The sequence below is a fragment of the Salpingoeca rosetta genome (genome assembly GCF_000188695.1).
Source record: "Salpingoeca rosetta unplaced genomic scaffold supercont1.23, whole genome shotgun sequence".
Taxonomy (NCBI): domain Eukaryota; class Choanoflagellata; order Craspedida; family Salpingoecidae; genus Salpingoeca; species Salpingoeca rosetta.
In genome coordinates, this window is record NW_004754911.1 from 729619 (window position 1) to 756604 (window position 26986).

The 26986-nt window shown below is 56.8% G+C and overlaps 5 protein-coding genes across 5 annotated transcripts in view; 3 read left to right on the top strand and 2 right to left on the bottom strand.

Moving 5' to 3' along the window:
• Nucleotides 1–2107, top strand: part of PTSG_08426 (uncharacterized protein) — a 5159-nt gene extending 3052 nt beyond the window's left edge. The window contains exons 8-13 of the mRNA XM_004990619.1: nucleotides 1–102; nucleotides 269–436; nucleotides 628–795; nucleotides 1022–1082; nucleotides 1298–1670; nucleotides 1844–2107. The exon at nucleotides 1–102 is cut by the window's left edge and continues 24 nt beyond it. Coding sequence (XP_004990676.1) covers nucleotides 1–102; nucleotides 269–436; nucleotides 628–795; nucleotides 1022–1082; nucleotides 1298–1670; nucleotides 1844–1876 — 905 coding nt within the window. The 3' untranslated portion in view covers nucleotides 1877–2107. The remainder of the gene's footprint in view (nucleotides 103–268; nucleotides 437–627; nucleotides 796–1021; nucleotides 1083–1297; nucleotides 1671–1843) is intronic.
• Nucleotides 2017–6601, bottom strand: PTSG_08427 (uncharacterized protein). The gene is made up of 10 exons (XM_004990620.1): nucleotides 6356–6601; nucleotides 5178–5972; nucleotides 4816–4974; nucleotides 4439–4569; nucleotides 4038–4245; nucleotides 3680–3782; nucleotides 3324–3406; nucleotides 3061–3198; nucleotides 2475–2678; nucleotides 2017–2291 (listed from the first exon to the last, which is right to left on the bottom strand). Exons 1-10 carry the CDS (start codon nucleotides 6551–6553, stop codon nucleotides 2172–2174), a joined length of 2139 nt encoding a protein of 712 aa, XP_004990677.1. The 5' UTR covers nucleotides 6554–6601; the 3' UTR covers nucleotides 2017–2171.
• Nucleotides 6602–6626: 25 nt separating this feature from the next.
• On the top strand, nucleotides 6627–11929 carry PTSG_08428 (TKL protein kinase; the record flags this gene model as incomplete). The annotated part of the gene is made up of 3 exons (XM_004990621.1): nucleotides 6627–10215; nucleotides 11183–11619; nucleotides 11910–11929. The coding sequence occupies exons 1-3, from the start codon at nucleotides 6641–6643 to the stop codon at nucleotides 11927–11929; spliced, it is 4032 nt and encodes a 1343-aa protein (XP_004990678.1). The 5' UTR covers nucleotides 6627–6640.
• Nucleotides 11930–12833: 904 nt separating this feature from the next.
• On the bottom strand, nucleotides 12834–17040 carry PTSG_08429 (uncharacterized protein). The gene is made up of 5 exons (XM_004990622.1): nucleotides 16842–17040; nucleotides 16208–16474; nucleotides 15791–15919; nucleotides 13967–15481; nucleotides 12834–13721 (listed from the first exon to the last, which is right to left on the bottom strand). Exons 2-5 carry the CDS (start codon nucleotides 16472–16474, stop codon nucleotides 12951–12953), a joined length of 2682 nt encoding a protein of 893 aa, XP_004990679.1. The 5' UTR covers nucleotides 16842–17040; the 3' UTR covers nucleotides 12834–12950.
• Nucleotides 17041–17519: 479 nt separating this feature from the next.
• Nucleotides 17520–26211, top strand: PTSG_08430 (TK protein kinase; the record flags this gene model as incomplete). Its single annotated transcript, XM_004990623.1, has 12 exons — nucleotides 17520–17610; nucleotides 17810–19977; nucleotides 20178–20496; nucleotides 20823–21030; nucleotides 21246–22118; nucleotides 22509–22836; nucleotides 23193–23518; nucleotides 23856–24034; nucleotides 24376–24581; nucleotides 24815–25197; nucleotides 25466–25696; nucleotides 25980–26211. 12 exons carry the CDS (start codon nucleotides 17520–17522, stop codon nucleotides 26209–26211), a joined length of 5544 nt encoding a protein of 1847 aa, XP_004990680.1.
• Nucleotides 26212–26986: the final 775 nt, after the last annotated feature.

The following is a 26986-nucleotide window of genomic DNA, read 5'->3' on the forward strand; positions in this document are numbered from 1 at the left end:
GAGGCAACACGATCACACCCACCATGGTCTGGGCATTCCTGCTTCGATTGAACGAAGCAACAAACGAGCCAGAGGCACTGCTTGTGCGCAGCATCGACTCCTGTCAGTGTCCCATTCTTGCAGTCAGCGCGTGTGTGTTTGTGTTCGTGAGTGTGTGTGTGTGTTTGTGTTTGCGTTTTTGTGTGATGTTTGCCTTGTCTGCATGCACGTGGTGCGGCTCATTGTCAGCTCTTTCTCGCGGGGTTTGATTGTGCATCATGGATCACAGCGGGGGCAGTGAACCTGTTTATGGCCATCCGCGAATTGAACAAGCGGCTGCAGAAGAGGGCCACCACAAGCGAGGACATTGCCTTCTACTGCCGCTCGTGTCTGCGCGCTGTCGAGTCCGGCCGGCAGTTTTTTGAGAAGGGGGAACTGGAAGCACTGGCCACAAACGGTGGGTGACTTGCTGTCTGCTGAGGGCTTGAGGGATGCAGCTGTGAGGAGATGCAGGTGCTCTCTAGATCCCTGTTCTGCTGCTTATTGCGAGCACACGCACATATAATGACTGAGCAGGTGCTAACCGTCACATCCTACTGTACTAATAGTTGACCCCTCACGCATGCCAATTCAATATGTGGTTCACAGGTCACCTCTCCCTGGCTCCCCTTGAACCCACGGTGGAGACGCATGCAGGGCTGGTACGCAAGCTGCGGGATGACATCAAGGCCTTTGGGAAGGCAGAGCTTGAGAGACGCGAGCAATTCGCCAACGTGCTCACAGACACCGACGGTCATCGCTGGCGCACGCCAAATGGTGGGCACATGTGCATTGGGAAATGTGTATGTGTAAGTGTATGAGTGCGGCTATGTGTATGAGTGCGGCTATGTGTATGAGTGCGGTTACGTATGTGTGTGTGTGTGCGTGTGTGTGTGCGTGCGTGCGCGAGTTGACATTTGTTCCCACACGAGTATCAGTCACTCACCCACCTCTTGCAACCCCCCTCCCCCAATATGTCTTTTTTTCGCTTGCACGTGTCCAGGATACATGAACCATATTCTCAACACGGCATCAAGGTTTGAGTCTCCAATGGAAGCGGCAAGGTAATGCACGTGCAAGCTGGTTCTCTCGTGGAGGTGGAAGGATGGTACTGCACATTCTGTGCTGCCTAGTTTGTGTGGTGCCTTGCACGGTGCCGTGCCCATTTTTATTGTCTTTGTCTCCGACCCTCCTCCCCCCCCCGTCCTTGCTGTCTTGTGAAGATAATCACTCACGAAAGCACGCCTCTGCCTTTGCAACATGTGTGCTTTGTTTGAAGGCGGCTGCTCATGTTTGAGCTTCGAGTGCTCCTGGTGAATGACGATGACGAGCCCATCCTGACACACTCTGTGGAAGCGGACCCCGTTGATGGTGTGGCTGTGAAGCACGAATGCATCTGCTTCCAAGCCCGCCCACAAGGCGGTGGCGGCGGTGATACCAATGTGCCAGCATCGACCCTGCTGCCGCTCCCCAGGGAGGTTGCTGAGGTGAAGTGGGTGGCGCTCAGCGATATTCGCAAGGACATGGAGGCCTATGCTCGTCGGAAGCAGATCTGTGGCGATGACCCTGTTGCCACCCAATACGCCCATGTCCTGCCGACGGCCACTCACCAGCCGGAACAAAGCGTCGCTGTGCTCGACAAACTTGCGGAGGTATTTCACGCATGATTCTGAAGAGGTGTTGGGTGGGCCTGTGACTCTTTTCTCTCTTGGTTGGCATGCTGGGTCACGTTATATTATTACGTGTCACACACATTGAAGAGAGGAGCTACAACACAGCATGGATGGCTTTAGGTTCACTCCTGTTCACATGCTCTGCTTTATAGACCATCAACGACCACCTTGCACAGCAAACCTGAGGGTGACGTCATCAAGAATTTTTGTGGATGTCAATAACTAACTTTCTGCGTTGGTTTTGTCTGTTTGTTTGTTTGGTTATTGTTTGATTGACACCCCTTCACCTCCTCTCCCGCGTGTTGCTAGCGCGTTGCGCGTGCATGCTCGTGTGCATTTAATGAGTTAAACCTTGTGCCGCGTGGATGTGTGTGTGTGTGCGTGTGTGTGCGTGTGTGTGTGTGTGTGTGTGTGTGTGTGTGTGTGTGTGTGTGTTGACTGAGTCCGTGGTGGTAGGGTACTGCACCATCTCCAACAAAATCACCTTTTTGAACGTTGAGTAAACCCGCCGTCTGGCCGGAACAGAGTGCTCTGCGCATCTCGCCTCGGCTGAACAGCACCCGGCATCGACAGCATTGCTTGGCGCGCATACTCGGATTTCTGTCACCACGTACACACACACACACACACACACATACACACACACACACACACAGTCATGAGGTAGGGATGTGGGGGAACATATGGACGAGGAGGAAATGCAACAAGGAGACTGCACGTGCAAATCGGCGCAGGGGTCGTTGGTGCATCGTGTCGGATGCCTGCTTTATCCACCTCACTCACCCCAAGGCCGGCCTTGTTCAGCGCCTGCGCCAGCTTGAAGCGCGGGTCTGCGGTGATACGCTTGTCATCATAGCCAATGACGTCCATATTCGGCAGCATGCTCCTGATCTCGCGGTCGCGCTTTGCCTCCTTCCGCGCCGCGTCCATGGCCTTTGTTGGCCGCAGCAATCGGCCCGGGTCATCCGGGAGATTTGTCGGGCGCACCTGCACCCGTGTCGAAAAAGAGGGAGGGGGGGGGAGAGTTCATTGTGTGTTGGGGAGAGGGGGGGGGGATGCACACAGTGGCGACGAACAAAACCACGTGTGAGGTGCTGCCATCGCGGGAAAGCCGATCCGGGGTGCATTGACACACACACACACACACACACACACACACACACACACACACACACACACACACACACACACACACACACACACACACACACACACACACACACACACGCACTTGCGCACACGACAGACAGACAGACACACACGCACTTGCGCACACGACAGACAGACAGACAGACACACACACACACACACACACACACACACACACACACACACAAGCGCGCGCGGCTGTTTGCGCCGCCGCACAAACCTGTTTGCGAAGTGCTTCAAGGCGCGCCTCCCTATCACGAGCAACCCGTGATTCTTCCTCCTTCCTTGCCTCGCGTTCCTCCAACTTCTCCTCGTATTGGCCGTGCCTGAACGAGACACGCTCTGCATTCTCCACCGCCTGCACACATGGCGAGCACCACCACGCACGAGGTGAGCATGCACACGCAGTACTCCCTGCAGTAAACAAGTAGCTAACGAGATGTGGTGGGCGCTACACAAACAACCGGCATCATTCGTTGTGACCTGCTGTCGCTTCAGTTCCTGAATCTGCTGCAGCCTTCCTTCTTCCTGCTCCTTTGCAAGGGCCTCGAGGTGTGCTTTGTCCTCTGCCAGCGCACACGCGTGAGTGTTGTGTGCGTGTGCATGTGTGAGGGCACTCGTGTGTGTGTGTGTGTGTGTGTGTGTGTGTGTGTGTGTGTGTGTGTGTGTGTGTGTGTGTGTGTGTGTGTGTGTGTGTGTGTGTGTGTGTGTGTGTGTGTGTGTGTGTGTGTGTGTGATTGATTGGCTGCATGCGAGTGGGTATGCACGCTTTCCGCTTCTTCGAAAACCTACCCAACAAAAGCATGTGCATGATCATTGCAAGGTACACTGCGCCGCACCTTTGAATGCTTTGACTGCGCGGGCGATGCGTTCACGATAGCGGTGCTCACGCTGCTCCTCCTTGCGCTGCACAGCACGCGCCTGCGCCTCAAGCTCACGTTGCTATCGGTGTTGTTGTTGTTGTTGTTGTTGTTGTTGTTGTTGTTGTTGTTGTTGTTGTTGTTGTTGTTGTTGTTGTTGTTGTTGTTGTGGTGGTGGTGTGTGGAAGAGAGAAAAGGACCAGTGGGAGGGAGTTGGTTGTACATTTACATGTGTCAGAAAAACACACAGTGAGAGCAAACACGAAGACACAGAACCAGCAACCGGACAGCAATACGCACTTTCCACAACACACGTCAGCATGTAGTGCTTGCACACCTGCTTCATCTCCTGTTCAACGCGTTCCAGGCGGAGGCGGCGCAACTCTAGCAAACGTTGCATGCGTTCCAGCTGCATTTCTTGGTGTCGCGCCTGCTCTGCCAGTGTTTGCTTCCTCTCCTCTTCCCGCTGCAACTCCTCCGCCAGCAGCGCGCGAATGTCATCCAGACACGCCCCCATCTCGCGCGTGTTGGCGTGCCGAACCTCCCTGACATGTGTGTGTGTGTGTGTTGTTGTTGTTGTTGTTGTTGTTGTTGTTGTTGCGAATTGTGTGCACGTGCAGGTGAATACGAGCTTGTGTGTGTGTGTGTGTGTGTGTGTGTGTGTGTGTGTGTGTGTGTGTGTGTGTGTGCAGTACACCATGAGACACGTGTGCCCGGTGGTGGCGACAATAAGCTCACCGCTGCATCTTTGCAAAGAAGGTGCACGCGGCAACGAAATCCTCGTGATCTGTGAGCGCCTGTCGTTTCTTTCCTGGAAGCGCCTTGGCCAGCACCTCAAACGCCATTTGACGCGCCGACAACCCTTGGAACTGAAGTCGGTTGAAGGAAGAGGGCGCGGGTGAGTGTATGTGCGTGTGTGTGTGAGTGTATGTGCGTGTGTGTGTGAGTGTATGTGCGTGTGTGCAGGTGCGTGTGTGTTGAGTTACGTTGGATTCGTTGATCTGTGAGTGTGCGTGCACATGTCCGCTTGCGCGATCACGTGCAAATCAACCCACAAGGTCATCTCGTGGGCACATGCAAGTACCCCCCGGGCCCAAACAGAGCACCATTCACACCTGGAATTGGGAGGGGAGCTTGAGGGACGTGTAGGCGTTGAGGATGACTTCGAACGTGTAGTGGTCGTTTGCTTCCCAGCCACCAAAAGGGTTCATTATGACGTCCACATATGCGTCGTGCAGGTCCACAACACGATCACGGCAGTGCTGCAAACTCTCCTGTATACCAGTCAACACACACACACACACATGTACGCCGCATGCGTGCGTATTGGATGAGTGTAATCCCCACAAACAAATGCCGACGCATGTGTGTATGTGTGCGTGTATGTGGCGCCAAAGGAAACACACCAGTGCGTGCGCGCGTGTGTTTGCAATCCCATGAAGCGAAGGTAGCATGAGCACAGCTCACTGAGACGTACGTTAAAGAGTTGAGTGAGGTGGACCTTCAGGTCTGGAAAGTTGCAGGCGTCCAAGATGGTGGAGAGGTCTTCCCGCCACATGCGGGCAAACGCAGCAAACTCCCGCATGCATGTTACGTCTCCACCATCATCATCACCATGATCGTCAGCGTCACCATCACCATCAGCGTCTTCATCACCATCAACCCTGGTTGCTTGGAAGGCTGCTGGTACCGTGAAGCGGCAGCCCTCCACACAGCCAAGCTGCACCAGGTCTGCAAGCAGTGTAGACTCTTGCTCGCTCAGCACGGCAAGCGTCTCTGCAAACTCTTCGCGTGTGCCGACAATCAAGGCCGTGTCTGGGTCGTCGGGTTCCATCTCCCATGCATGCTGGTGTTGGTGTTGGCGCTGAGATGGTGAGCGCCCAAAGCGTGCTGTTGCCGCTGTGTGGCGACGATGGCCGTTCCGGCTGCGTTGCTGCTGTTGCGCGTGCGGAGTTCGCCCGAATTGTGTGGTTGGCGCAGAGCTGTTGCCTTGGCGGTGTCTCCGATACACACGGCGCACAGCAGCCTGGGCATCGTGGAACTTGAGGCGGACGGCGGCCGCCTGCCGCTCGCTGTCTTGGCAGTTGTCGTTGTGGTGGAGGATGAGGCGAAGAAGGTCTTCGCTGCGGCTCTCCTCAGCCAGGTTGTCAAGGAACTCCTGAAACTCAGACTGCGCCTGCGAACTGAGTGCGTTGAGACGTGACAGCTCTGCGGCCCACACTTGCCGATGGAACTCATCACGGCGGGACGCCTCGACGCTTTCCTTTTGTTTCTGCGAAGAAAGAATAGGAGAAGGGAGTGATGAGGGGGTGTGAGAGGTGGCGACACGATTGAGGATTTCGGCGTGTGCGAACGAGGAAGGAGATGTGTGCGGGGCATGGGGGAGCGGAGGGAATAGGGAATCGAAGGACTAGGAGGGTAAACAAGCAAGCAAGCGAGCAAACAAGAAAGCGAGAAAACAAGCAAGCAAGCAAGCGAGCGAGCAAACAGACACTGCTTCATTGCACACGCACGCATTCGCAGATGCACACACACACACACACACACACACACACACACACACACACACACACACACACACACACACACACACACACACACACACACACACACACACACACACACACACACACAAACAAACATGCACAAACACACCTTGATGCCGTGGATTTTGGCCGCTGCACGGGCACCAACTTTCCTGTTCTCCTTGATCTTGGAACGAACAGCGCTGTAGTCCATGCGCTGGAACCCACGACCGGGCAACCCGCCTTTCAACCGCTTCACAAACACATCCGCAGCATTCGCAGACGCAAGGCTGTCAAACCCACCACCACCACGACGTTGGCTGCTCATGTTGTTGGAATGGTGGCAACCAACCGCCTCATTCAACCTCGTCTTGCGACACCACAAAGTGCATTTAACCAGTGCTTGAAGCTCATCATGATGCGGGCTGCGCTGGTGGTGTTGGTTGTCGCAGCAGCAGCTGCAGCAGCAGCTGTGATGACCGTGGCGGCGGCGGCGGCGGCGGCGGGGCCAATGGCGCATGAGGATGGCGTGATGTGCCAACAGGCCTTGCTGCAGCTCAACCTCACACACCAAGACCTGTCCACCACCATAGCACAGCCAGCCACACTGTCGCCTGTGCAAAGGGTCGTTTTGGCCGCATGCCAGCAGTCACAACAACAACAACTGCTACTGGAGGTTGCCGACTTCCACCTCCCACAACAGCAGAAGCAGGAGGAGGAAAGCAGCAGACCAGCCGCTGGGTCCAAGAACGATAGCTACGCCAACACAGGTGAGCATGACCACCACCAGGACGCCGCTGCTGATCCGCTTTTGTACAGCAACCAAAGGCGCAGGCGCGATGCTTCCACCAGCACAACAGCAGCAACGACCACCACCGCGGAAAACATCGCCCAAACAACCCTCAACAACGGCTTGCCGTCCCCATTATCAACAAGCACGGCAATGCCGCTGCCGCAGTTTCCCACGGGGTTCCCCGGACTACAGCCGACACCACCACCATCACCACCGACTCCCGCAGGTTTCGTGGACGAAGTCCGGTGCACGCTGTCAAGCATCGTGCAGACGTTTCGATGTCACCCGCCAGCCCGCATCCAGCCAGGCGCCATCAGCTTCGTTATTGTCTTCGACGACATGTTTGCGGAAGGGTTTGTGGCCAGCCTGGGTCGTGGAGACTTGGACGTAACCCAGGTGACCGTGCTCACAGAAGCGATCCAGCCGGCCTTTGTCACCTTCGAGGGCGTCGTGCGTGACGCCGATCTGGACTGGGTCATCGCCGCCGGTCGCTGGAACAGCACGATTCGCGTGAACATCCACGGCCTGCGCACACCAAGCTTTGCCCTCACCACGCTTAACCCGTTTGAGGGCCTGTTCCACATCAACCTCAGTAACAACAGCCTCACGTCCATCTCCCTCACCCTGCTGTCCACGCCTCGCAACCGCTTCCATCGGCGCGATATCGTCTCCATGCTCGACCTCTCGCACAACGCGCTCTTCGCCGTGCCGGTGAACGTCATATCTCAATTGGAGCGCCTGCACACGCTCGCGCTGGACCACAACCAGATCACGCGCCTGGGTGCCGGCACATTCGACCGCTGCGATGGGCTGGTCAATCTGGGCATCTCCAACAACTTCCTCTCCGTTGTGGAAGCGGGCGCCTTGCGCAACCTGCACCACTTGCGGGAGTTGAAAGTCAACGGCAACCTCATCACCCAACTCAACACACGGCTCCTGGACCCGGACCTCGGCTACCTGTCCCAGCTCGACGTCAGCAACAACCCCTTACGCGTCGTCGCCGCAAATGCTTTCGCGCACGCCCCGAAACTTATTCTCCTCACAATCTCCCACGCCACCATCGACCACCTCCCAGCCACCCTGTTTGACCCGCTGACTACCGTCATGAACCTCGACCTCAGCTTCAACCGCATCTCGTCACCCCCGCCGAACGTTTTCTCCAGGCTCTCCCAGCTGATCACCCTCAATCTGGAAGGCAACGGGCTGACGGAGGTGCACCCCGCCCTCTTGCGCAACACCACGCGCCTGCGCGCACTCATCCTCTCCTCCAACAAGCTCACCTCCCTTCCACCGGGCGTTTTCGCCACCGTGCCGCGCCTCAATGCCGTGCACATGTCCCACAACCGCTTGACCTCGTTTGACGAGCGCGTGCTCGGTACACTCACGCAGGGCTTTCGCTTCCACATGCGAGACAACCGCCTCACCACCTTCCACATCACCAGCACCACTGTCTTTGACATTGACATTGGCGACAACCCGTTTGTGCGCGTGCCTGACATCTCGTTCATCCCGGGGCTGTCCTCGCTTCGCATGTCCAACCACCACATTCGCACCCTCAACATCTCCAAGGTCCTCGTCTCCAACACCATGCGCACGCTGGAGATTGGGGCCGCACCGCACATCGCCGATGCCCGGCTGGTCGTGGATGAAGGCGCCCTCGCTGTCATCCGTGACAGCCAGCTTGTCAATCTTGACGTGTCCAACATGCACGTGCCTACAAGCTTCTGGCCGCTGCTGCGAAACACGGACGCCCGCCTGCGCCTCCTGTTTGTGGGCTGGCCGGGGCTCTCCGAGACCACGCTTGACCTGCGCGAGGTGTGCGATGTGCTGCTGCCCAGTGCGTCACACCTTGCCATCACCAACACCAACTACCGCTTCATCAGCGTGTGCAACGACCACGCCATCAACACGCTCTCCCTCCAGCAGAACCGCAACCTGCGACTCTTGCATGTGCCAGGGCCCGTGACCCAACTCAACGTCAGCGGCTGCACACACCTGACCAACCTCACTGTGCCGTCTGCCCGCGTGCTTGACATCAGTGAGACGAGCATCCCGTTCTCGCCCAAGCTGTGTGACACATGGGGCAGCACCATGTTGCTTGCACGCAACCTGATCAGCACAGGCTTGCGCGACAGGAACAACATCACCCACCTGCTCCGCACGTGCCTTGCCCGCGTGGACCTCCTTGACCTCTCTGGCAACGCGTGGCTGGACAAACCGTCCATTGTGCACGACGCAGCGAATGACGCAACCGTCATCGGCAAGGGCCAGTTCCTCAGAGAAAACCTTCGCAGCAACTTCCCCGCACGCTCCCAGGTCATCACGCTCAACACGGAGGGCACGCCCATTGGTTGCATCATTGCATTGGATAATGTGCGGGGGGCCCGCCCGCCTGGGCACGTGCAGGCGACGGAGCTGGCGTACGCGCTTGACTGCAGCTGCCGCACGCAATTCAGGCTGGACGGCGACGAGTGTGTTCCGGACGTGCTGACCACGGGCCAGGTGGCCGGCATTGCAATTGGCACGCTACTCCTTGGGCTGGGGCTCGCCTTTGGGTCGCTCACGCTGTACAGGCGGTTCCGTGCAGGCAAGATGCTGCGGCGGCTGCTGCTGACGGAGAACGAGCTGCAGAAGCGCCTGATTGAGGAGAAGGACGAGGAGGTGATGGCGCTGAAGAAGGCGTGGGAGATTGGGCACGAGGAGCTGGCGTTTGTGCGGCGCATTGACGCGGGCTCCGAGGGCGCCTTTGGCGAGGTCTGGCTTGCGAGCTGGGACACGGTCATGGTGGCGGTGAAGGTGCTGAGGCAGAGCATGATGGCGTTTGACGAAGGCACGGTGGTTGAGTTTGAGAAGGAGGTGGAGTTTCTGCAGCGGACACGGCACCCGCACGTGGTGCGATTCTTTGGCGCGGGCACAGACCCCAACGGCAGCCCGTTCCTGGTGCTGGAGTATGTTGCTCTTGGATCCCTCAACTCCATGCTGCAGAAGCAAGACTTTGACGCCGTGCTTTCACGATACCAGTCTCAACAACGCGCCAGCCAGGGCAGTGACACTGGTGACGGTGCTGTCGCCATTGGTGGCGGTGCCGTTGCTGGTGGTGTGGGCGAGTTGAAGAGTGGATGGGAGTTGAAGGTTCGTTTGGCGCGCGACGTCTGCGCAGGCATGGCCTTTATCCACAGCCTCGGCCACATCCACAGGTCAGGCCGGTGTTCGAGTTGTGATGGTGGTTGGTGATGATGACGATGTTTGGTGGTTGGTGATGATGTTGTGATGATGGTTGGTGGTGGTGGTGGTGGTGCTCGTGGTGGTGATGGTCGTGGTGGTGGTGGTCGTGGTGGTGGTGAGGCACTTTTCTTCTTGATGTTGTCGCTGTTTTGGTGGTGGTAATGGTAATGATGGTGATGTTGTGTTTGAGTACTTCTCGTCTTTGTGGTTGTTCCATTGGTTGTCTGCATGGCCATGTCGGGCCGGGCACCTCACCTTGTTGGCTGACTGCGTGATATCTGCACGCACCCGCTTGACCCCGCGCCCTCCACTCTCACCAACACCTTCCTCTCACTGCTTCTGCCTACACTCAACACACCACCACCACCACCACAACAACCTTCGCACCTCTCGGACACGATAATATTTGGCGCGCGACGTCTGCGCAGGCATGGCCTTTATCCACAGCCTCGGCCACATCCACAGGTCAGGCCGGTGTTCGAGTTGTGATGGTGGTTGGTGATGATGACGATGTTTGGTGGTTGGTGATGATGTTGTGATGATGGTTGGTGGTGGTGGTGGTGGTGCTCGTGGTGGTGATGGTCGTGGTGGTGGTGGTCGTGGTGGTGGTGAGGCACTTTTCTTCTTGATGTTGTCGCTGTTTTGGTGGTGGTAATGGTAATGATGGTGATGTTGTGTTTGAGTACTTCTCGTCTTTGTGGTTGTTCCATTGGTTGTCTGCATGGCCATGTCGGGCCGGGCACCTCACCTTGTTGGCTGACTGCGTGATATCTGCACGCACCCGCTTGACCCCGCGCCCTCCACTCTCACCAACACCTTCCTCTCACTGCTTCTGCCTACACTCAACACACCACCACCACCACCACAACAACCTTCGCCGACACCACCAACCACAACCGCCTACACCACCAACCACCATCACCAACACCACGGCTACAGGGACCTGAAGAGTGGCAACGTGCTCGTGTCGACCAGTTTGAGGGCGAAGATTGCGGATTTCGGATCCATTCGGCAGTGCCTGCTGAATAGCAGCGCAGCGCAGGCAACAACGCCCATGTCCGGGGAAATGGAGAAGACGGGTGGCGGCAGTCGCGGTGGTGGCGACATTGAGTACACGACACAAGCCGGCACCACCACAATGCACCTGACAATGACGGCTGGCGTGGGCACGCCGCTGTACATGGCACCGGAAGTGTTGGCTGGTGGGCAGTATGACGCCAAGGCGGACGTGTTTAGTTTTGGCGTGCTGATGTGGGAGGTGGCGACACAGCGCACCCCCGATTTGATTGCGCAGGAAAAGGGGAGCAACTTCCGTGGCCCACTCTTCACAACGCTGCTCACGTTACTCGAGGCCGGCAAGCGACTCACCTTCAAAGGTGCAGAATGACTCTGTGTGTGTGTGTGTGTGTGTGTGTGTGTGTGTGTGTGTGTGTGTGTGTGTGTGTGTGTGTGTGTGTGTGTGTGTGTGTGTGTGTGTGTGTGTGTGTGTTGGGCTCGATCCTTTGCCGTGCTGTTATGGTTCAAATTGTGCCTCACGCACAATACACCCTGCTATGAATCAGCCAGCATTACACGCAGCAACAGCCTCACCCTCCACATCACCCCAACCCACGCCTTATTCCACTCACATGCGCCTATGCCACCTCTTTCGACCGTGCCCAACCAGGTGCACGGGACCAGCTATGATACGTCACTGCCATCTTTTCCCTTCACCGTGTGGAATCTTCTTGAAATGATACGTGCTGGCATTGCAGTCCCCATCCACCACCTCAACATCACAGGCGTGTGCCAGTGCACCCAGTGCCACCATGCCATGCCGCACGCACGCGACCAGCAGCCGCCAGCGTGACGTGTGATGCTTTGAAGATGGACACGCAGTCAGTACTGTCATGTGACTGTAGCCCTTCCCTCTACCCTTGCACTGTTACATGGCATTGAACAATAGAATAGAGTCAAGTCATGTCCCATTCCAACAATGATAACGAGCGTCATGATGATCGTAATAACCCTCAGCACCTCCACCAGCATGACAGGCACCATTCAAGTTTGGTTGGTGGTTTTAATTTGCGCTTTGTGCTAACGGGTGGCGGCAGTGGTGGTCAGGAGAGAATGGGAGAAAGACAAACAAAACACTCAGGAGGTGGTGGCAGTGGTGAACAAGCACGCTCGTGATGGTTGGAGAGAAGGGGGTACTACTTGACACACGCAAAAGAAACAGCAACACCAAATCAAACGCGAGGAGGAAGACAGCACAGAAAAGCAGAGCATTGGTGTTGGGCTATGCATGTGTGTGTGTCGATTAGGGCAATGACTGCAAGCGGAGGGAGAGGAAGGGCGTGTTGGTGTGGTGTTGGTGGTGTTGTTGTAGTTGTTGCTGTGACAACAATGAAGAACAACAAGGCAGCGTGATAGGGTGGGCCAGAACGAGAGCGTGTGACATGGAAATGTACTTGCGACATGGGAATGTGCGCGCGTCGTGCGAGAGACTCGGTAGCACGCACCAAGACGGGACCAGGCAACAGGACAAGTTGCTCTGCACTGCAGCGTCACATTGTGTGCCATGCATGGCACAAATGCCGCCACACACACACACACATACACGAGAACACACACACACACACACACACACACACACACACACACACGTCTGCACACACGCACACACACACACGTCTTCCCACACACAGTCAGGTTCACGCGGCTGCCTTTACTCTGGAAGGCGGGAGGAGCTGAAGTCGCAGGGGGCGTTGTCCTGGCAGCCCGTGAGGACCCACTCAAACGAGGTCATTGCGTCATCAAACGTGCTGGCGGCCTTTGCGTTCGTGCCCAGGCCAAGGTACATGTACTTGACAATGTGGTTCTCGCCGTTGTCGTTGATGAAGAGGCCGCTGAGCACATCGCCCACGTTGATGTCGAGCGGGCCGTTGGCCGGCGCCTCCGTCACCGTGAACACAATCGACGTGCCCTCGCTGGCAGACCCGTGCTCGTCAAACCGCGCCTCGTACTTGGTGCTTGTGCCGTACAGCTCAAACGCAACCGTGCCGTCGCCGAAGAAGGAGAAGTCCCACTCGCCGCGCTTGAAGTCCTTGCTGATCTCAATGCCGCGGAAGGTGCCCTGTGCCGACGACTTGTGGCAGAAGATGTCGCACTCCGTCTTGGTGTAGCGGCAGTTGGGGTCGTCTGGCGTGCACTTGACGCACTGGCCGGTCGTGTAGTTGCACTTGGCAAAGCCGGGGGCGTGGCAGTTGCGCATGCAGTCCTTCTTCTGCAGGTGGCCCTTCTTCTCCTTGCACACGGGGGCATCTGGGTTGGACCAGTCGCAGCCGTAGTTGCCCGTGTGGTTGTGGGGCACGCACTCGTTGACGCAGTCCGGGAGGGTCATGGTGCCCAGACCCTGCACGCACGTGTGGTCCGTGACGTTGCACCCGTACAGGCCGCCAAAGGAGCACGTGTTGTTGCAGTTCTGCACACAGCCCTTCTGCACTCATCGCAAATGAAGAGGTGGAGCGATAGCAAACGAGTGGGTGAGTGGGTGGAAGATTGGAAATGGGTGGCAGCAACGATGGATGGTGATGATGATAAAGATGATGACGACCGCCACAATGAAGCGTTGTGAACACGACGAAAAACATCACACACCCACACATCACACGCACACCCAAACATCACACACCCACACGCACACACCCACACGCACACGCATGGTCAACAGACATGACGTACCTCGTGCTGGGATGGGTCGCAGGGGACGCACTGGCCCGTGGTTGGATCGCAGATGCCGTAGGTGGACGCCTTGCGACACTTCTCGTCGCACGCGCCCTTGGTGTCGACGCAGTCTGGGTCGGTGGCCGGGTCGCACGACACACACTGGTGGGTGGTGAGGTTGCACTTGGCGTGGGGCACGTTGCAGGTGGCGTCGCACTGCGCCATGGTCTGCTGGCAGCCGGGGCCCTTGGTGCATGTCTCGCACTGCTTGGTCTGGTTGTTGCACTTGGCCATCTGCGAGGCGTGGCATGTCTTCTGGCACGTCTGCATGTCTGGGTACTGGCCGTTGTCACTCTTGTAGCACTGCGGGGTGGACGAGTTCCAGGCGCACGAGTAGCCGCTGCAGTCCTCGGTGCGGAAGTCCTTGGTGCACGTGAACGGCGGCGCCTTGCCCTTCTCGTAACCGGCACACTTGTACTGCGACTTGCCCGTGGTGTTGTACACAATCTGCCCGCCAAGGCACCACCCGCATGACACGTCGCCCTCGTGCGCGGCAATGCACGAGCTGCAGTCGAGGTACTTGTTGCACGGGTCGTTCTCCAGCGGCGACAGCGCCTCGTGCGCGTACGTGTCGTAGTGCAGCCGCCTCACATCATTCGCGCCCGTGCCAGTGCTGGGGTGGTACTTCCTGACACCGTCCTCGTCGTCGTTGGCGTTGGCAGCAGGGGCCATGCCGGCAACGTGGCGGGCAAAGCGCGCGCGCATGTCAAGCAGCCACTGGAAGGCGGGCGCAAAGTTGCACAGCTTGCTCTTCCACGAGTTGCAACGGGAGAGGAAGTACACCGTCTCGCCGTTCTTGCCCTTCATGGCGTCCTCCAGCGAGTAGGTGAGGTTGCCGTCGGGCTTGCTGACCATGAGGGCAAAGGCCGTGGTCTCCGGGCCCGTGTCCACGCTGCGGAAGTCGACTGTGAGCACCTTGCCCTTGTTGGGGCCGTCCAGCAGCTTGATCTTGGTGTCGTCGAGCACGTACACCTGCCCGTGCACGTCGTTGCCGTTGTTGTCGCGGATGACCACGGTGCTGTTCTTGAAGTCAAAGCCAAACTCGCCCGACTTGTAGTTGGTCTGTGCCTGGATGCCACGGTACATGCCCACATATGACGGCGGGGTTGAGTTGGAGCAGCGCGCCTCGCATGCCACCAGCGGCTGGCCGGGCGTCGACTCCTCGCACTGCATCGTCTTGGTGTTGCACGTGTAGTTCTTCTGCGGCTGTGGTGGTGATGGTGGGGATGGTGGTGATGGTGGCGATGGTGGGGACGGCGGGGACGGGGGTGGAATCTGGCAGTTGTCGCACGCCTTGTGGAAGTCGGTGCAGTTCTTGATGTGCGGGTCGTGTGGGTGGCAGGCGGCGCATGTCGGGTTTGATGGGTCGGACCGGTCGCAGCGGAAGAGCTGACCAGGTGGGGCGTTGCAGTTGGCGCACGCCTCGCCCTTGGATGCACAGCCGGGGTCGTTCGGGTGCTTGCACTTGACGCACTGCATATTGCGAAAGCAGGGGGGGGGAGGAGGGTTGGAGAGAGGTGTGAGCGTGAGTGAGTGAGTGTGTGTGTGTGTGTGTGTGTGTGCGTGTGTGTGTGCGTGTGCGTGTGTGTGTGTGTGTGCGTGTGTGTGTGTGTGTGTGTGTGTGTGTGTGTGTGTGCGTGTGCGTGCATGTGTGTGTGTGTGTGCAGGGTCCTGTGTGTGTGTGTGTGTGTGTGTGTTTTGTTTTGGTTTGTCGTTGTGCGAGTTGCATGATATGATGTGTGTCACGTGTGCGAGAAATCGGCGCAATGGGGTAAAGCTGACCTGGTATGTGGTCGTGTTACAGATGTAGGTGTCCGGGGTGACGAAGCAGTGGTCCATGCACGACGAGTAGTTGCCGTACATGCCACTGCCAGCAGGTGCCTGGGCACACTGGCCAGTCGTGTAGTTGCACTGGGCAAAAAAAGCCAGAAAGTGGCGAGGGGGAAGGAGGAGGGGGAAAGGAAACGTCAGCGTGAAGTATTGGTCAGTGAGAGCTCAGTAGTGAGTGCAACGAACAACATTCGTTCTCACAAAGTCACACCAGCCTCTCTGTACGTACATGACTCATCCGAGTCTCAACTCACTCATAGGTCTCTCCACTGGACTCATCTTTTCCTTCTTTTCCTTCTCTCCGCCCAAATACAGACATACGGTGCACATGCGCTCGCACACACGCGTTCACGCGGCGGGTAGACGTACGTAGTAGCCAGGGGTACAGCCGGCGGTGTCGAAGATGGAAGGGCAGGACCAGGAGTCACGGATGTCCACGCATTTGGTGCCGATGGTTTGGTTCTTGTAGACGACGTCCATGTGGCACCAGCCGCAGTACTTTGTGCCGTCGTTCAGGCACTCTGTGCATGTTTGGAAGTCCTTGCAGGCCTTGGCAGAGGAAGGCTGTGCGCCAAACACGGCCACAGCAAATGCAGCAGCGAACACAGCCGCCACCACAAAACGGACCGACACCATCTGTTCGCACGTGTGTGTTGTGTCAGTGTGTTTTGGTGTTTAAGTGTGCGTGTGTCAGTGTGTGTGTGGTGTGTAAGTGTGACGACGACAAGATCCAGGCAGCCAACAGTGGCCACAAACAGCGTCCTTTTGACACACTCACACACAGACACACACACAGACACAGATATTTGTGCAACGCCACGCCACACGGCTACTCGATGCTGATCAGCACGCCACAAAGCCAAAACACCACTGCTTGTTGTGCAGAGGGAGTAGCCCTCGCTGCCAACACGTGCTGTTTCACAAAGACCCCCATCCCACACACAGACACAGACACCCTCCTTCACACTTGCACACACACACACACAGAGCACACCAAACGTACTCTGACTGATGTGTCGCGCAGTCTCGACGATGGGAGGAGAGGGTAAGCAGCACAAGCAAGGGGAGAAGGGTGTTGTTGTGTCGTCTTCGGTTTTCCTCAGGGAATGAATGGAGGGAAACAACAGCAGCGCGTCGCGTCGCTTCTTCTGTGTGGGAAAGTTTGGCGCACAGAAGAACAAAGCCAAGCCAGTGAAGAAGTGCGCAACCAACTTTTTTTGCGAATGCAATCATGTAAAGAAGATTAGCGGGCTCTTTGATGAATTCGATGGTATTTTAAGAGGGGTTTGGTGGTGCACTTTGTGGTGTTGTTTAAGTATTGATGACTTCGCCACTTTTCGCGACCCAATTTTCCGGACGAATCTGCTTGAAGCATTCGTCACGTCAGTCGTGGTCTGCTTGACAAAGGCAGGACTGTTAGCGCGCAGCAGCGAAAAGGGGGGGAAAGCAGCAGCGATGGAATGCAGCACTGGTCATGTCACCCGAACCAGACCAAGCAAGGCACGCATTGTTCCTTCCTGCCTGCCTGCCTCACTTCTCCTACCACCACCACGACAACAACAACGACGACAACAACGACCAGAAGCACTCACCACGAAACATCAATCAAGCAAACCAACCAACCCACAAAGCAAGCCAGCAACAAGCAATCCAACCGCGCACACAGAGGAACAAGCAGACGATGATGCACCGCGGCGTCATCACGGCGCTGGTGCTGCTGCTGACAATGGTCAGCACAGCCACGCTCATGGCTTCTCCCTGCACCGCTCAAGGTACATGGATGTGTGTGTGTGTGTGTGTGTGTGTGTGTCATGTCCACACAAGCAGGTGTCTGTTCATCCTCCTTACCGTTCTTACTCGAACCTTCGCTGACTCACGCAGCCAACTCAACTCAACAAACACAAAACCAACTCACCGAAACAAACCAAACGACCAAAAACACAGAAGTGGACGACGCTTGGTTGACAATAGACGCGAGCACGCGAACTCGAACCGTGACGCTCAGCTTGAGGCTTCAAGATGACGGTACCAGCAACGGCAACAAGGTGGCCACACAGCAGTCTGTCTCAGACAATCTCCTGCCGCAGCTGCAGCTCCAAGAAGGCGTGTTCCCGCCCGTCCCCATCAGCCTGCTCTCCCTCCAATTCGACCACGACGACAAATCAACCGTGCACCTGCATTTGCAGCCCAGCCAGCACCACACCACGGCAAACGCCGTCGCGTACACCCTCCTCGTCACCAACACCACGACATCACTGACCACCACCATCCCCGTCGCTGTGACCCGCGAGGGCGGCAGCGTCTCGCCACAATCGCTGACCACGGGCAGCAACGCCTGCTTCTCCGACACCCTGTTCCTAAACGCCACAACACACATCGGCACCATCACCACGTGGCAGCAGATGCTCGCCCTCGCCCGCGCTCGCTGCGTGTCGTGGGCCGGCTCAATCCAACTCGAGCACATCAACCGCGCAAGCGCCGAGTGGGCGGCCGCGTTCGCCTCCCTGGCAGAGGTCGAGGGTACCCTCACCGTCAACAACTGCACTGGCTTTGGTGCCACGCACCTCACCCACTTGCGCGGTGTTGCAACAGGCGTCAGCAGCCAGCTGCGCCTCACCACTGCGGACGACACATCCATTAACACCGAGCAGCAACAGCAGCAGCAGCAAGAAGAGGACCAAAGCAACCTCGACGTCGCCCTCGCCCTGACAAACAACCACAACTTCTCCCTGGCCGGGGAGCACCTGTTTGACCTGTTTGCCACCATCAGCGTGGGCAGCATGCGCATCCGCAACAACGACCCGCCCCTCTGCCTCTCTGCCGAGGACACCGGTGGCTCGTGGTGGATCAACTCGGACCGCGTGGACATTGCATACGACGCGTCAACCTGCAAAGTCCCGTGTCCACTCTTCACCGTCGCCACCAACAACAGCGCTCCGCTCTGCTCGGCACGTTGCAGCGGCAGCGCGAGCGAGTGCCCGCGCCTGTGTGCTGGCGGCATCCTCTCCCAGCCCTCACACGTGCTCGCCATGCAGGGCTGCACGCGTGTCACGGACAACCTGGGCATCATCAACTTTCCCCTCGTCGCCGACTCCGTGCTCGACCCGCTGCTGAGCATCACGCGCGTGGACGGCACGCTCATGGTCATCGACAACGCCTGGCTCGTGTCCCTCGGGCCCTTGCACAACATCCGTTCTGCCGAGCGCATCTTCATCCGCGGCAACCGCCGCCTCGTGGACGCGCGCCTGCCACACCTCCAGCAGTCCCTCACCGACAGCGTGTACGTCAGCGACAACGACCGCCTGTGCGAGCACGGCTATCCGTTTGGCAGCGGGCCCTGTGCAAACGTGTCTGTTGTTGCAACGTTCCTCGTCCCCGAAATGACGTCAACTGCATTCCGCACGGACGACTTTGAAGGTGTGCTGGCAGATCTGCTGCCCACCTCTGAGGACGCTCGCATCTCCGCGTACCTGACGCTTCACAGCGATGCAACCGGAAGCGTGACTACAAGCATCCTCTCTGGCGCTTCCTCCCTCACACAGCTCTCATCGTCCTCGTCCTCATCTTCATCCACATCATCAACATCACCATCTATGCCCACCATCACTGCCACTGTCCAGTGCACGCTTGAGGAGAGCACACGCATTGCTGCCAACCTGACGGCAATTACCGCCTCTGGCATCCTGGAGCAGCGGCTTGCAGCGATTGTGTACGGGTTCGCCTATGCGCGCATCGCATTGCGTGATGCACCGACGAGGCTGCCTCAAGTGGGGTCCGGCGTCAACTATGGTATCTCGCTCAACTCTGTGTTGCGCACAGACAAGCTTGAGCTTGCCTGGTCAAAGCCCGTTGATGCAGAGGAGGCCAAGGTGGTCTACTACCGCGTGGAGTATGCGCCACGCGCGCCCCTGGAGCAGGTGAACGCGTTTGCTGCTCATCTTGCGTCATCGCGTCTCGTGTCTGGAGAAGCGGGCGTGCTTGCACGCATTTCTGAGGACGCGCTTGCACAGCTGTTCCAGTACAAGTCTCTCTCTGTCCGCGGCAAGCAGGCGGCCGGCATCGACACGTGCCAACAGGTCACGGGCAACGCCATCTCCCTGCGTGCACGCAACTGTCTCCAGCCCGAGCTCCGATACGAAGTGCGCGTCGTTGGTGAGTTACTACATCGTGCATTCACTGGCACACACGTACAATTGTGACTTTTGTGCTGTGTTTCTGCCTGTTTGTTGGTGTGTTTGTCTGTTTGTTTGCGTGTTTGTTTGTGTGTTTGTCTGTTTGTTTGCATGTTTGTTTGTGTGTTTGTCTGTTTGTTTGCGTGAAAACATGCGGCATCATTAAGAGCGCCATGGAGTATGTTGATGCAGAGGAGGCCAAGGTGGTCTACTACCGCGTGGAGTATGCGCCACGCGCGCCCCTGGAGCAGGTGAACGCGTTTGCTGCTCATCTTGCGTCATCGCGTCTCGTGTCTGGAGAAGCGGGCGTGCTTGCACGCATTTCTGAGGACGCGCTTGCACAGCTGTTCCAGTACAAGTCTCTCTCTGTCCGCGGCAAGCAGGCGGCCGGCATCGACACGTGCCAACAGGTCACGGGCAACGCCATCTCCCTGCGTGCACGCAACTGTCTCCAGCCCGAGCTCCGATACGAAGTGCGCGTCGTTGGTGAGTTACTACATCGTGCATTCACTGGCACACACGTACAGTTGGTGTGTTTGTCTGTTTGTTTGCGTGTTTGTTTGTGTGTTTGTTTGTTTGTTTGCGTGTTTGTTTGTGTGTTTGTCTGTTTGTTTGCGTGTTTGTTTGCGTGTTTGTTTGCGTGTTTGTTTGTTTGTTTGTTTGTTTTGTGAAAATGTCAACAGCAGCATCTTTGCTTCTCCCACTCCCTCTGTAGTATCTGCAGCAGCACTAATATCATGGCTATCATGTCTAACTCACCGTGGCAATCATTGTTGTCTTTCCACCCTGTTGCTTTCTTCATCTGTTGACAGGTCAAATTGGAACGCGTCGCGTCGAGAGCAATGGCATCATGACGCAAGCAGATGACCTCAACCTGTACGTACGCAATGCAACAGGTGCGCACAAGCGGGGGCGTGGCCCGGGCAGCGTCTCCTCTTCATCCGCCCGCGTCACGTGGCAGCGCCCGCAGCAGTCGTCGCGCTACACCGCAGATGTCCTCGGCTACCAGCTCCAAATCAGGTGCGTGCGTGTGCGTGTGTGCGTGTGTGCGTGTGTGCGTGTGTGCGTGTGTGTACATGTGTGTGCGTGTGTGTGTGTGTGTGCGTGCGTGTGTGTATGTGTGTATGTGTGGCGCATATGCCCGCAAGCGCCAACAACACAAAGCTTGTTTTTCCATGATATCACACCGCTGTCGTCGTCACAAACACATGTGCACACACATGTACAATCATCAGGCGATCTGGTGACTTCAACGGGATCCTGGCAGATTCGAACCAGCTTGATACGTCGCGCTTCGAGAGCGAGCTGCTCACCCCAGATACGAAGCAGCGCGTGTATGTGCCAAACAGCAGCAGCAGCAGCAGCGGGGGCGGCGGCGGCAACACAGACGAGGACGCCTCGTCATCCGCGTATGACCTCGAGGGCTGCTATTATGATTTTACAAGCAACACCACGCACTGCCTCAAGCCCTGGACAACGTACCAGGTGACGGTGCGCGCGCTCACGGCATTCCTTGGTCCGGGCGTCACCATTCACGTGACTACGCCCCGCGCCCGCCCAACAACGCCACCGCGCCTGCATACGGCCGACCACGCCGGCTCCCCGTCCTCTGTCACGCTGCAAGTGTCGCGTCCACAGCCGCTCACCACCGTCATCACGGGGTTTCGTGTGGACTACACTAGCGAGCGCGGGGAGACGGGCGTGTACATGTACAACATAACTGAGCCCCTCACTAGCCAGCTGACCGTGCCAGACAGCCAGTTCAATATCCGCATCCCGGATCTCCTTCCCTACACCAAGTACGACTTCTCCCTCTCAGCCGTGAGTGCGGAGGGTTCAAGTCCGCTCTTGCTTGCAAGCACGCAGACCGATGAGGGCGTTCCCGGCAAGATGGCCCCGGTGTCCTTTGGCAACAAGCTGGAGAATGGCGAGTGGGAGGTGTCGTGGCAGCCGCTCGTGCCGGCACCTGGTGCCATCCTCCGGTACGACATCATCCAGGATGAGGACTTGCAAGGAAACGGCAGCGTGTCGCACTCGTTTGCTGGCAACGTCACTGCCGCCACAGTCAGCCTCCCTTCGCGCCTCATTCGCATCCGTGCCGTCACAGCGTACGTTCCTTCGTTTTGTGGCGTTTGTTGCATGTTGATGAGAGGGAGGGTGTGAGAATTCGTGGGTGAGGAAGGATTGGGCGACGGATAGCGTGGGTGCAAAGCGGCGAAGAGGTGATGAATTTCGGTCAATCGGAGCAAGCTGGTGGAGTGTGTGTGTGTCTGTGTGCGTGTGTGTGTCTGTGTGCGTCTGTGTTTGTTCGTACACTGTCATCGATTCCCGCCTATATGCTTGCATCCAAGGAGTGGTCACAAGTCACAACTAATCCATTGCTTGTCCATGTGCACTCATCTGTTCGTGCAATGTTTGATGTGACCACACAACCCCAATACTTGACCAACTGACCCAACGCTCTCATTCCACCTTTCAATCTCAAAACAACCCTACAGGAAAGGCGAGGGTGAGTGGTCCGAGCTTCCTGCGCTTTCCTCTGGGTCCTCCAACTCCTTCCTCGACGTCCTGTTGTCGCCGGCGGTCGCGTCCGGCGCGGCTGGCGGGCTCTTGATGATCATCATCGTCATTGTGGTTGTTGTCGTCCGACGCCGCTCGCGCCGCCTGGAGAAGTTGGCCTCTGAAACGTTCAAGGCACCGCCCCCTGATGAGTGGGAGTATGATCCACAGCGGCTGTCGCTCGGCGCTGAGCTGGGCAAGGGCGCGTTTGGCGTCGTGTTTGAAGGCGTTGTCAACGGCATTCGCGAAATGAACGGCCTCGTCACGGTAAGCCATGACACGATCCACAATCGACGCATTGGGGCATGCTGTATGCATTCGTGTGTTTGGTTTGGTTTGGTTTGGTTTGGTTGCTTTGGTTTGCTTTGGTTTGCTTTGGTTGCTTGCTTTGTTTTGCTTTGCTTGCTTTGCTTGTTTTTGTATGTTTGTTGTGTTGTGTTTATGCATGTGCCTGCGTATGTGTTGAGAGTAATGTAATGCTCGCTTCTTGTGGATCACACCCTCTTGTTGCTTTGCACGTCCTGCTAGCTCAGCGAACCCTCTTCCCGATTCATTGCATGCTCTCATTCCCCATCACATGCGCCATCATATGCGCGCTCTTGTCCACGATTGCACCACAACAGGTCGCCGTGAAGCAGTGTTCGCCCGCAGAGGACGATGCCCTCACCATTGCAAACAAGAATGAGTTTTTGAAGGAAGCCACGCTCATGAAACAGTTCTCGGACCCGTTCCACCCAAATGTCGTGCGGCTCCTGGGTGTCATTACGCAATCTGAGCCACTCATGATCATCACAGAGTTTATGGCCAACGGAGACATGCGCTCGTTCCTGCGCAAGAACCGGCCCCGTGACGGCAAGCCCGGCTCTCTCGCCATGTCCGACCTCGTTTTCATGGCAGCTGACGTAGCATCTGGCATGGCTTTCCTCTCCAGTCACAAATTCATCCACAGGTGAGCACACGAGACAGAGTGCGAGAGGATGGGGCTACGGGGAAGAAGGCGGAGAAGCCGGAGGAGGGGTGAGAGATCAAGAGAGAAGGTAACAATGTTGTGTGGGGAGTGGGTCCAAATCGGTTGCCTGCACGCACGCATGAACGCGAACGCGTGCCACACCTATTATCTTGTGAGGCGCAATGTGGATGTTTTGAGTGTTACGCACTGGCCCGTCGTTGTTCGTATGTAACGCGCATGTCCCCTCTTCTCGTTCCTTCTCACCATGCCCACTTTCGTCGCTCACGACCACAACTGCCTGCACGCTGTGCATCACACACCAACAACCACCAAACAGGGATCTTGCGTGCCGGAACTGCCTCGTTGCAGGGGACTTGACCACAAAGGTGGCAGACTTTGGTCTCTCGCGTTCGCTCAACTATGCCGACTACTACCGCAAAAACGGCCAGGCGCTGCTCCCAATCCGCTGGATGGATCCAAACACTCTCTGTAACGGCAGATACACCGTCGAGTCAGGTGTGTGTGTGTGTGTGTGTTTTGTGCATGCATGTGTTTGTGTGTGTGTTTGTGTGTGTGCGTGCGTGCGTGCGTGTGTGTGTGTGTTAGTGCATGCATGTGTTATTGTGTGTGTTTATGTGCATGCATGTGTTTGTGGCTTCAGCACTGATATTTTGCTCAAGGCTTGACTACCCTCCCCGATTTGAAAGCAGTGTCGTCCACGCGCTCTGTGTTGTGTTTTGTCTCTTCATCTCTTCCTCCACCTCACACACACCACACACCACACACCACACCACACCACACATCACACACACACACATCACACACACACACATCACACACACACACACAAATGGCAGATTTGTGGGCGATGGGCGTGCTGCTGTGGGAGACAATGACATATGGGTGCATGCCGTACCCGGGCAAATCCAATGCGCAGGTCTTTGAGGACGTTGTTGCCGGTGGTCGTCTTGATCAGCCGCCAGGGTGCCCGGATGGCGTGTTCGACATCATGTGGGAGTGCTGGCAGCTCGAAGACAGGCCTTCCTTCAGCGAGATGGAAAAAGTGTGTGCGTGTGCGTGGAGACCATGTGATTGGGAACGTGTGATTGAACTGATTACGATCGTGTGATTGAACGTGAATGCGCAGGTGCTTGTTTGTGTCTGCTTGCTTGGCTTTCCCCGCACACACTTTCACTGGTTGCAAGCCCCCCCCCCGGTTGCCTTCTCTCGCATCTGCTCATCGCTCACCATCACTCATCACCACCCACGCCCACCTCCTTGTCGTGAATGCTACAGCGTCTGACCAACCTGGGGAATATGCTGGAGGCACAAGAGCAAACACCGCTTCTGGAGTGCAGCGTCGGCGGCAAGCTCGGCGTGTTTGCGAACGACCTCAACAACAACAACAACATCAGTGAGGTCACAGGCATGCCAACAAGCGATGGCGGTGCAGCCGCGGCTGCTGCTGGTGTTGGGCTCCACCTTCAACAACACGGCGATGATGACGATGATGATGACACAGCAGATGGCAATGTCCGCTATGCTGAGTGGCCCGGACAAATGGGCCGTGTCTCCAGTGCCGCCAAGTCCTCCGTCCAATACAACCATTACCAAGAGGGCGGGAACGCATATGTGCAGAATGACGCCGTTGGACGCGCACCCCTGAACCACCAAGAAAGGTGCTTTGATGCGCGCGTGTGTATGTGTATGTGTGTGTATGTGTGTATGTGTATGTGTGTGTATGTGTGTATGTGTCTGTGTGTGCGTGCGTGTGTGTATGTGTGTGTGCGTGTGTGCGTGTGCTATGGCTTGCCTGTGTTGTGGTGTATCAGCGTCTTGCGTCGCATCACAGCCAACTTCCTCTTCGCACCTTTTCACTAAATCGTCGCTCACTCACCATTCCTCACTCACCTCAATTTGTGGTTTGCTTCTGTTTTCAACAATTAGCTATTGCGATATGGCTGGCGTCAACCAGCCACCGACCAATGCGCGCCCAAGCATGCTGAACCCGTCTGCCGCCGCAGCACGTGCGAGTGCAACCGTTAGTGCCTCGAGCGTGCCTGCAAGCAACGCCTCAAAGAGCCCGGCCACACTCTCCTCGCTGCTGAAGCAGAACAAGCTTGTCCTGCAATCTCCGCACGATGACGACGATGATGACGAAGACTATGTGCCGGAAAGGTGAGACTTGGCAGCAACAACTGTGTTGAAGGGAGAGAGCATAGGGTGTCATATGGAAGCACAAGTCACGAGCGAATACGACGTTGTCTGTTAATGGCCTTTGCAGTTTTGTGTTGCGGTTCAACATGTGTGTGTGTGTGTGTGTGTGTGTGTGCGCGCTCAAACGTTGCGCGAATTCTGTGCTCGCGTGTTCAACATCAAGTTCATTGGTCACTCATTGTGGTTGTCCTTTTCTTTTTCCTTGTCATTATCACCTTTGCTGTTTCTGTTGTCCTCGTGACAGCTACTGCGACATGCACAACGCAAATGTACCACGCCCCTCTGCGCCCAACCCGAACCCATACGCCGTGATGCAACAAGGAGCAAAGCAGTCGCCACCGCCCCCTCCATCGGCGAAAACGGCGATAGCCGCAGAGGCAGCACGCGCGCGCGCTCGCCCGAGCACCACCGCACACAGCACCATCTCATATGCGACCATGGCGCTCCCACGCGGCAGCAGAACAGACGCCGTGTAGGCGTGCGGAATGTGTGTGTATGAGCACGTGAGTGAGCACGTGAGTGAGTGAGTGCGCGCGTGTGTGTGTGTGTGCACGTGAGTGAGTGGAAGTGAGTGAGTGGAAGTGAGTGAGTGAGTGTGATGTGTTTGTGAGAGGTGTGCCGCGCTGGGAGAGCTTAATACTGCGGTATAGGTTGGGGGGTCAGCCAGGGCTAGCATGTTGTGTTTATGTTTTGAACTCGAATAAGGAAGGGCGTCCCTGCCCACTTTGTGTCCATTAACGTACGGGTGCTTGCAAGCACAAAATACATGGTCAACAACACCCGAAGCAACCATAGCGACACGTATGGGTGGCAAGACAAGACAAGCAATAAACAGCATGGGGCAAGCAAGCAAAGGGGTTGGGAAGAAGGAGAAGAACAAGAAGAGGAAAAGAACTGCAGCGCAAGGAAAACGCAGAAGCAGACACGTGCACAAGACCGGATGAAAGGACGGCAGGATGGCAGAAGCGAGGCATCACGCGGGTGCATGGGTGTCTCACGCAAAAGCACGCGACGAAAAGTGTTGTTACATGGCGCAAAGGGTTGCAAGGCATGTGCACGATGTCACAGCACACGGTGTCGCAGCACACTCACTCACGCACTCACTCACAGACACACAGACACACAGAAAGAGAGAGAGACACACACACACACTCTCACAGAGACACAGACACTTGTGACACACAGACGAGGCTTCATTTGCGCTTGCCCACAATCTCGAGGATGCGGATAAAGAGGTTGATCATGTCGAGA

What these genes read in the sequence shown, in the direction of transcription:
- PTSG_08429 (XM_004990622.1), bottom strand. Translation starts at nt 16,474, where the DNA reads ATGGTGTCGGTCCGTTTTGTGGTGGCGGCTGTGTTCGCTGCTGCATTT. An exon ending in GTAACACGACCACATACCAG is followed by an intron (nt 15,482 to 15,790) that starts GTCAGCTTTACC and finishes CGCAATATGCAG; the next exon opens with TGCGTCAAGTGCAAGCACCC. An exon ending in GCGACCCATCCCAGCACGAG is followed by an intron (nt 13,722 to 13,966) that starts GTACGTCATGTC and finishes CGATGAGTGCAG; the next exon opens with AAGGGCTGTGTGCAGAACTG.
- PTSG_08427 (XM_004990620.1), bottom strand. Translation starts at nt 6,553, where the DNA reads ATGAGCAGCCAACGTCGTGGTGGTGGTGGGTTTGACAGCCTTGCGTCT. An exon ending in ACCTCACTCAACTCTTTAAC is followed by an intron (nt 4,975 to 5,177) that starts GTACGTCTCAGT and finishes ACTGGTATACAG; the next exon opens with GAGAGTTTGCAGCACTGCCG. An exon ending in TTGAAGCACTTCGCAAACAG is followed by an intron (nt 2,679 to 3,060) that starts GTTTGTGCGGCG and finishes ACACGGGTGCAG; the next exon opens with GTGCGCCCGACAAATCTCCC.